This window comes from Hylaeus volcanicus, chromosome 5, assembly GCF_026283585.1.
Source record: "Hylaeus volcanicus isolate JK05 chromosome 5, UHH_iyHylVolc1.0_haploid, whole genome shotgun sequence".
Classification (NCBI taxonomy): domain Eukaryota; kingdom Metazoa; phylum Arthropoda; class Insecta; order Hymenoptera; family Colletidae; genus Hylaeus; species Hylaeus volcanicus.
In genome coordinates this window covers 4,996,649-5,006,218 of record NC_071980.1, presented here as the reverse complement: position 1 = coordinate 5,006,218, position 9,570 = coordinate 4,996,649, and the positions used below count along the sequence as shown (strand labels likewise).

The 9,570-nt window shown below is 34.8% G+C and overlaps 2 protein-coding genes and 1 long non-coding RNA gene across 5 annotated transcripts; 2 read left to right on the top strand and 1 right to left on the bottom strand.

Annotated features, from left to right (window-relative positions):
* Positions 1-63: 63 nt before the first annotated feature.
* LOC128876254 (hydroxyacid-oxoacid transhydrogenase, mitochondrial) lies at positions 64-3,906 on the top strand. Of its 3 annotated transcripts, none has more exons than XM_054122454.1 (8): positions 64-256; positions 898-1,006; positions 1,390-1,653; positions 1,788-2,020; positions 2,127-2,360; positions 2,467-2,629; positions 3,182-3,463; positions 3,765-3,906. In XM_054122454.1, the coding sequence occupies exons 1-8, from the start codon at positions 204-206 to the stop codon at positions 3,846-3,848; spliced, it is 1,422 nt and encodes a 473-aa protein (XP_053978429.1). In that variant the 5' UTR covers positions 64-203; the 3' UTR covers positions 3,849-3,906. The 3 variants fall into 3 exon arrangements, with proteins under 3 accessions (XP_053978429.1, XP_053978430.1, XP_053978431.1); XM_054122455.1 differs by having other exon boundaries at positions 90-256; positions 1,406-1,653; XM_054122456.1 differs by lacking the exon at positions 64-256 and having other exon boundaries at positions 918-1,006; positions 1,380-1,653.
* On the bottom strand, positions 3,543-5,797 carry LOC128876255 (uncharacterized). The gene is made up of 3 exons (XR_008456986.1): positions 5,675-5,797; positions 5,451-5,576; positions 3,543-5,202 (listed from the first exon to the last, which is right to left on the bottom strand). It is a non-coding gene; the product is annotated as an uncharacterized LOC128876255 (long non-coding RNA).
* Positions 5,798-5,864: 67 nt separating this feature from the next.
* LOC128877165 (glyceraldehyde-3-phosphate dehydrogenase 1-like) lies at positions 5,865-9,466 on the top strand. The gene is made up of 8 exons (XM_054124230.1): positions 5,865-5,870; positions 7,461-7,562; positions 7,636-7,759; positions 7,949-8,064; positions 8,206-8,469; positions 8,573-8,733; positions 8,809-9,003; positions 9,104-9,466. Exons 1-8 carry the CDS (start codon positions 5,865-5,867, stop codon positions 9,219-9,221), a joined length of 1,086 nt encoding a protein of 361 aa, XP_053980205.1. The 3' UTR covers positions 9,222-9,466.
* The last annotated feature ends 104 nt before the right edge of the window (positions 9,467-9,570 follow it).

Genomic DNA, 9,570 nt, shown 5'->3' with positions numbered 1-9,570 from the left:
GAAAAATTGATACAGCCCTGGCCACATTATCCATATGGTACTATCTCGACGCATACTTGATTAACAGGAATGGAAGGAGAGGGCAGTCGACCAGTCGACGAAGAACGATTCAGACACGATCGACGACGAAGACCCACGAGCTACGATCGATAAATCGTCCGTAAATCACTGATCTCGATCGTTGTTTCTCGACACGGCGGAAAATGTTTCCCAGAAGACGCGTTGTAGAGCTGTTACAAGTTATTTCTTCTCAATCGTAAGTAAACATTGATCATGAATTTTTAGAGTAGTGACGTTTGTTGACTTCCATAGGAAAACATTTATAGAGCGGTGATCGATATTGTAATTAATTTGACACGATACTTGGGAATATTTCATGACCTATGACCTATGATCTGCGTACGTGTATGTGTTTTATGTATGTATTTTGTTATTAAGTAAATATTTAACACGTGCACATGCTTTATAAAGAAAGATTTGATATTACTCGTATATTTGAATAATGATTTAATTAAAAGTATTACATACACTTACTTAGGTATTAAATATTCAATAAACTTTTTGTTAATCATCGAAATGAAATGAAATACTAAAAAAAAGAAGCACATTTTGCGCAAAAGTATTCTCGAAAATATATTATTAGCAAATCAAAGTTATTAAAATTATTTCAAGACACTGAGATCGTCAAAGGCCAGAGACAATGTTTACAAAGTAGTCAACAAGTTAAACGATTTTAAAGAAAAAATAGTTTTACGTAAGTTGACATCGGTTGTAAATAATCCTGACCCTCAGGTTGTCACAGCTCACAGACAGTAACGTGTACGAAATACTTGCTACGCTGTATTTAAATTAATTTAACGTTATAACAGTATGAAATTATTGCTTTTTTTTTTTAAGATGTAAATGTCCAGCTCATGGAAATCTAGACGGCACAACAAGGCACGAGCTGGGAAAAGCTCGCAGCACAGCCGCAAATGCCACGCCATCGAAAGAGTATGCTTTCGAGGTACGCGTTTCCGAGATTTCACCCGAAGACCATCAATGTAAAATAATACGATTGCAAAATGCAAGAATAACCACAATCAACTCAGTCAGATAACAGATGTTTACAGTTGATAATAATGATTAAAATTTTTGATAACGATACATCTTATGTAACTTTCTACTGGGGCCTCGAATAATATTCGATATTATTCAATAACTATTCAAGTTTAAAAATAGTACAAGAAATAAAATTAAATATATAATAAAAATAATATAGGAATCTTTCCTTAATTTTGCTTAGCGAAATGCAAGAGTAATATAGAAATTGAAACTCACAGAAACGAAATTGACACATTCGATGGATTTGATTAATTTCGTTGCGATAAATATCAAAGGTAATTGCAGATGGCCTGTTCCACAGTACGGTACGGTGTCGATGTTACCAGGGAGCTGGGCCTCGACATGCAGAATATGGGCACGAAGAAAGCGTGCTTGATGACGGACCCAAATTTAGCGAATCTGCCACCTGTGAAAACCGCCGTTGATAGTCTTACAAAATCTGGCATCGAGTTTGAGGTTTACGACAGAGTACGCGTGGAACCAACGGAACAGAGTCTCCAAGACTCCATCGAGTACGCAATACGTGGAAAATTCGACGCGTTTATAGCGGTGAGGAACCGAAGAATTATTTAAATAGAAGAACAAATTTTTAGGGATACTCATAACGGTAGAGCATAAATATACAAAGATTCAAAAAATATAGCGTTAAAGAAAGATACAAGTATTTTATTAAAATTAACCAGGTCGGTGGTGGTTCGGTGATGGACACTTGCAAGGCAGCAAACCTTTACAGCTGCGATCCGCGAGCAGATTTTTTGGATTACGTGAACGCACCCATTGGGAAAGGCAAACCAGTCGTAGTGCCATTGAAGCCATTGATCGCAGTACCAACTACGTCTGGGACTGGTTCGGAGACCACTGGTGTTTCGATCTTCGATTATCGACCGCTCAAAGCCAAAACTGGAATCGCCAATAGGTAAGATTAATAAAAAGTATACGTAGAATTAATAGAACAAAAATAGGAAACATTATTTGCAGAATTATTAAACGTTAGAATTAATTACCGAGTGTTTCCGAAATAGGGCTCTGAGGCCCACTTTGGGTCTCATCGATCCAAGGCACACGCTGACCATGCCAGAAAGGGTTTGCGCTTATTCTGGCTTCGATGTCCTCTGTCATGCCTTGGAATCTTTCACCGCTATTCCGTACACGGAAAGGACACCCTGTCCTACGAATCCAATTCTCAGACCAGCTTACCAGGGCAGTAATCCTATCAGCGACGTCTGGGCAAGATACGCTCTGCAAACGATGCGAAAGTATGTATTATATTGTACCGCAACTATCTACCATCTTTTATTATGATCCAAATAATTAACGTATAATTATAGATGAATATAGATAATTACATATCTTCTTTTGCAGATACTTTCAAAGAGCAGTCTACAACCCAGATGACCTCGAGGCCAGGAGCAATATGCACCTAGCAAGTACTATGGCGGGCGTTGGATTCGGCAACGCCGGTGTTCACCTTTGCCACGGACTCTCTTATCCAATTAGCGGAAACGTCCGAAATTTCCAACCTGAGGTATTTCGATACGAATCCGAAAGTTCTTCTCCATTTTTCAATCCGAGCCTTCGTTATGAAGATATAAGCGATTAAAGACTTGCGTGCCCACGCGTTCAGCTGACTGACAAAGAAATGGCGCGGCTCAAAACATTTTTTCAATCCTTAAATGCTTATATCTAAGCAACAAAGCTTCTGATTGTTAAATGGTAAAGAACTTTTCGATTCCTTTACTCGAGTATCCTGGGCAACGATTCTGCATTTTTGTTAACTCCAACCTGTAAAAGTGTTGCAAACGATCAGTTGTGCCACATTCTAACCATGGTACAAATATCATGTATTAGGTTGTCCCAAAAGTTTCTTTCGCTTTATTAATAAGTAATACATGCACGATACTTTATGTTTTATGTTACATTACTGAATTGTGCACGATTCATTTTGCTCCATTGCTGTTACAACGTGAATATCTATGAAATTAGATTGTCTATTTATATAAACACGACCACATCGAATAATTGAGGCAACTCGCGAAAGAAACTTTCGGGACAACCTAATAGTATAAAATGATTACAGGGTTACAGTAACGATCATCCCATAGTGCCACACGGCCTTTCCGTTGTTATATCGGCACCCGCTGTGTTCTCCTTCACTGGAAACGCATGCCCCGAAAGGCATCTGGAAGCTGCGGAATTACTCGGTGCTGATGTCAAACGAGCAAAGAGAGAGGACGCTGGAAAGATACTTTCCGACACAGTGAAGGAATACATGCGCCTGATGGAAGTCGAAAATGGTTTGACCCAATTGGGATTCAAGAAGGAAGACATTCCGACTCTGGTCCAGGGTACATTGCCACAGGTAAACTATACTAATCTATTTTTAGCAATTTTAAATGGAATAAGTTCAGGAATAGAAATTAAAATGAAATCCTTAAAAATTGTTGTGATAGTGATTTATTGATCACCATACACATAGCTATTACAATTCAATAAATTTGCATATTCTCAACATTTTATACTTGTATGACGAATTCATAATTGTGATACCAATCATACACATATTTATTATTATATTTTGTATTTTTCACCCGTGCAATTTCGAAATTAATATAGAATCTTATCGCTATCATTCGCGTGCTAATCCTACGCGTTGTTTACAGCATCGTATCACGAAATTGGCGCCAAGAGAGCAATCCGAGGAAGATCTCTCGCAATTGTTTGAAAATTCGTTCACAATCTATTGAGAAGACGATATCGTCCGTTGCTGTAATTATCGAATAAAAATCTATTTTTTTTACCGAATTATATTTCATCCTTTAACTCATATCCCGAATAAACATCGCACTAAATCTATTCACTGCTTCGCAACAATAAACAATTTTAAAAGTATTCTAATCTAAGCAAGCATATCGAACCAATGGAAATAAAATTACTGAAAATCGTTAACATTCAATAGATAATTAATTCGAATATCAAAGAGAAAATGTACAAATATTAATCGCGAGTACAAACGTGTAGTTAACAGTGATCGTCAAGTATCTTCGTCGAACGGTCCTTTAAAGAGCGCTCATCGTCGCAAAGACGATGAAAAGGACTCTGACATCGACGAACTCAATTTGTCAATGTGATTATTAATTAATTGTTCTTTCTACGACGATGTTAGAGAATGTTATAATAAGAAACCTGATTCCATCACCTACGCCAAAACGCATCGCATATACATGTTAATTAATCTAATTGAGCGGTAATAAAATTAAACAAATGATTTTCCTAAATCGAGAAGCCACGTGTCAGCCACAGATTTAAATTAACATCTATGGCAGTCAATCACCCTGTAAACCTAATTACAAATTTACCAAAATTTTCGAAATATTCTAGCCACGAAATTCTCCCGGAGACGATATTAATTTATTCGTAGTACACACCATCGTAAAATGTTGAGAAACTTGAAACCAGCACGATTACTATAAAATTTGAACATTGAACACGAGAATATTACAATTACGTTTCGAGTAAACATTTTCGAGTTTGGTGAAATATATTTTACATGGAACTCTTTGCCAAGCTTCTCCTCTCTCAAAATCAAGAAATATAAATATAGCCACAGCTCTTGTGCAAATGCAGCGTCGTTGAAATTCTACAAATATCGCTTTTGCTCTATGAAAATGATTTTACTGAATACGTCGCGTGTATTTGGGAAAAATCAATGTTCGTTTGCACGATTTTTATGCAGAAACGATATTCGAATCACTAACGGCGCGGATGTGCGCCATGATGCTGTATATATTTTTTATTGAGTGTCATTTGAGAAAAACAAATGCCCTGTTCCATGATGAAAAATATTTCTCCAAGAATGATTCACGATACAAATGAAATCGACATTCGTTTCGTTAATGCAAATTTCATTTTCTCTTTCTTCTTCCCTGTCGCCTTGTTACCTCGTCCTTCGTACCTCTTGCGCATCGAAATCGCCATTCTGTTTTAATATATCTTTTCTTTTAAAACGCGTTCCTCCTGATCAATGTTTCCAATGTACATTATTCGCGATTTAAAAGTACCATAGGTCCGAATCTCCCGAAATAATTATTTTGAAATTTCCTATAATTGCCAATAAAAATATTACTTCAACCGTATTCCGCTTAATTAATTAACTGAACGTAAACTTTGTTTATGAAAATAGATTTATTTTAATTCCTCAACATTCTGGTCTAATATGTAGTTCAACAGATATTATTTTAAATCATGAATAATCTATTGCATTTTAAATATTCAGTTCAGTTAATATCAATTCTAAGCAAGAAAATACAATCTTTAATTTAATTATTGCAATCAGTTATCTGAATTACCTGATAATGATAGGACCTTCATTTTTATTCTCACTTTAGTCATCATGTTTTCCGAATATTTCGCGCGTATTTGTTTTCTCTCAAATCTCATTGAAAATTCCTCCCAAACACGTTAAAGTACATTTTCTGTAATTATACAGCCACGTTACGAAATTTCATGAATAATATTTATTTAAATCTTATTCGAATATTTAATTATAAATTAAGAATGCCAATTTACTCACCGACGAGCTCCAACCAAGAGGAGCTCATTTTAGCCAGGCTCTCTTGGATTCCATCTCGATCCGACTTCCGTTATCGCAATTACGAGACTGGTAATCGAAGAACGTCGAACGCCTATTTCAAACATTCCAAGCATCTGGATATTGTTGACGTTCGTTCCTCGGTACAGAGACCAATTCCAAGAATTTTACAATGACTGTACGTTTACCCCCAAAAAAAAAGGGTAGCTGATACTAGGAATTTACGATTCTCATTGAAAGCCGTGCTACGCTTGGAGGTTTCTGAAAGGATCGTAAACATAAACAACATCTGGCAAGGTATTTCTTGTCTTTATGATGTTACAAGAATAGAAATACGGAACTCTATGTAACGGAAAATTATTACGCGTAAGATTCTGTTAGAAAATTTGTTCAGATTTAATTATTAAACATTTCTGTAGAAGAAATTCTAGTTTCACGTTGCATCATGCGAACGTATTTTGTAGTTAATTTCATTTAATATTTATCACTGGTCATTCTAAAAAGACGACATAATAGTGATTAAACAGTAGCTGATTGTTTCTTTGTATTTATGATCTTATAAGAAGCGAAAATAATGAAAGATATTATATTCCAGAGGAGACTGGATACTTTCTCTTTCATGTTAATCGCCACCTAGCGGTTAAAAGGTAGAACTAAAATTCCGGCCTCCGTACAGCGCACCACCGGGAAAACGCCCAAGCTTGTCCTCGATTAGTTCCAAATTTCACCGCTAGATGTCGCTAAATGGTCGATCAGTTACCTACAAAGATAATAAGTTAATAATATCTATAATATATTAACAAATTCTATTCTGTTACATACAATAATGAACTTGCAATCATGATAGGGGCTTTATAATATTCAAATGCAAATAATAATTCGTGTTTTAACTATTGTTATCACGCGGATTCCAACGAACGCTGTTGGGACATCTAGCGACAGGACACTGGAACTCTGTGTCTATGAACTTAGACGTTTTCGTCATAGATGGCGCCCATCACTTTTTTACAGCATTGTTGTTCATCCTGCGAAGATTAGCTTTTAATCAGTTCTAATGTTACAGATTTAAATAACTATACATTCTGGGTTTAATTCAAGTACTGAAATCCGTTTAAAACTTATTTTGTAAACAAAGTTGCTTAAGGAGGGTGAAGCGCCACCTACCATAAAACGTCCGAACTTTGTAGATAGATACCTTCTGGGTAACAGTATTTGGAAAACGATTTTATTATTTCCATGTTACAATGCTTATAGCATAATTACAAAGTCATTATTGTATGCAACAGAATAGACCTTGTTAATATATTGTACATATTATTAATTTATTATCTTCGTAGGTAAGTGATCGACCGTTTAGCGATATCTAGCGGCGAAATTAGGAACTAATCGAGGACAAGCTTGGGCGTTTTCCCGGTGGTGCGCTGTACGGAGGCCGGAATTTTAGTTCCACCTTTTAACCGCTAGGTGGCGATTAACATGAAAGAGGAAATATGTAGCCATTAATAAAAACCAATAATATATTTTAAATAAACATTTAGTCTTCTCCATATCATACAATCTTCAATGTACCGCATTTATTACATAATAATGACTATGTAAAATTGACTACTATATCGATAATTGTAATCAATGTATAAAGAACTACGCAATATCTTGAATTATTCTCTGCTCTTTTGTTGCTGTTATAGCAACTGATAGGATGGAATTACAAAATATGAATACCATGTAGAAGTATTCTAACGAAATATCACTAATATTTCATTTATAGTATAATACCAGGTATCTTAAAATTATGGCAACTGTTGGAATTAACGGATTTGGTAGAATTGGAAGAATGTGTCTTCGTGCTTGCATAGAAAAAAATATTGATGTAATATTAATTATTTAAGACGTATGATATTTTTTATATCAATCAGACACATAGTAATGATACGTTTTATTAGGTTACGTTGATCAATGATCCGTATATCACGACCGACTACATGATTTATTTATTTAAATACGATTCAACTCATGGAACTTATCCTTTAAAATTAGAATGTGAAAACGGATGTATTATTGTTGCAGGTATATATATCATTTTGACGCGATTCGATCCTTTGATCAGTAATAAAATTACTTACATCAGTTAAAATCATTTAATTTTAAACGTCTTATATAATTTTTGTACTTTATTAATAACTTTAGCTATACAATGCATTGGTTACTTTAGTCTGTAACCTTCAAACAATTCAATTGATTCCTTTATTGTTAAAGATAAGAAAATTAATACATCACAAGAAAAAAATCCATCTAAAATAAAGTGGAAAGATGCAGGTGTAACTTATGTAATTGAAGCTACTGGGGTATTTAATACTTTAGAAAAAGCAGGTGTAAGAAGTAAAATTATTATCCTACCTGATTTTTAGCAGATCCTAAATGGCACATTGCTATTAAATACTCTAAGTATATCGTGACAAGTAACAATATACTATGTATGGGGTATATAACAATACATAAGGTATTGATTTTAGTTACATATGGATGGTGGAGCTAAGAGAGTCATTATTACTGCACCTTCCATTGATGCACAAATGATAGTTTATGGTGTAAATCATGCCTGTTATGACCCTAAAAAAAGCAAAATAGTATCAGCTGCTTCTTGTACAACAAACTGTGCAGCACCAATTATTCAAGTGATGCATGACAAGTTTGATGTTATTGAAGTAATGATCACCAGTGTCCATGCTTTGACACCATCACAAAGAATTTTAGATGGTCCTATAGAAAGAGGAAAAGTAATAATTTGTATTCTTATATAATTACTCAAGATGTGATGATAAATTATAATTGCAATGAACTATTATAACAAGGTGCATTATTATTGCATCTACATCACAGTTGTGGAGAGATGGCAGAGGTGCTGTCCAAAATATTATCCCAACATCCTCAGGTGCAGCCAAATCATTGGACAAAGTTATTCCTGAACTCAAGGGAAAGATTTCTGCTATAGCCTTTAGAGTACCAATCCCAAATGTTTCTTTATGTGATATGACTTTTAGGTAATGTAGAAACACTAGGAAAGATACAGTTCAATATCAAGTGTTTACTACTGTGTCTTGCATGATCCATTTCAGAGTCAACAAACCAACAACTTATGAAGAAGTGAAAGAAGCAATGGAAGAAGCATCAAAGACTAATCTAAGAGAGATACTAGGTTATACAGACGATGATTGTGTGTCATCTGATTTCAATAACACGACTTATTCTTGCATTTTCGACGCGAAAGCTGGTATTCCTCAGACAAGTACATTCATCAAAGTTGTCGCCTGGTAATTCAATTATACTTTGCATTATATATCTTACAGTTTAATAAGACAGTTAATACATTTATTCAGACCACCTTATAAACATGAATTGAATTGTTCACAGGTATGATAATGAATATGGTTACGCACATCGTGTAGTAGACCTGGTGCAGTACATGTTCAAAGTTGATTCGGGGGAAGTACCAGTGGTTCAAGAAACTGTAGAAGAAAGTGAAAATTAATAATTCATTCATTGAATAAACATACACCGCACTTTTATACTTCTACTATTCCTGATATAAAATGACTGTGATTTTTAATTTATACATATTTAATTATATTTTATACAATTTGAGAATATAATTGTTTTTATAAATATCACGAATTGTTGTCGTTCTTCTCCTGAAAAATTGACCAATAAATTTGAATAAATTCATCAAATAAATGATGTGTCCATTAGAAGAAAGATGGAGAAGTAAGTGTTCCATACTAACCTAAAATTTCCAACAAACTGTAAAACATAAATCGACTTCGTATCAGGAGTATTTGAATGTTGCGGTTCGTAAGTACGTCGATAAGACCATCGAGCCA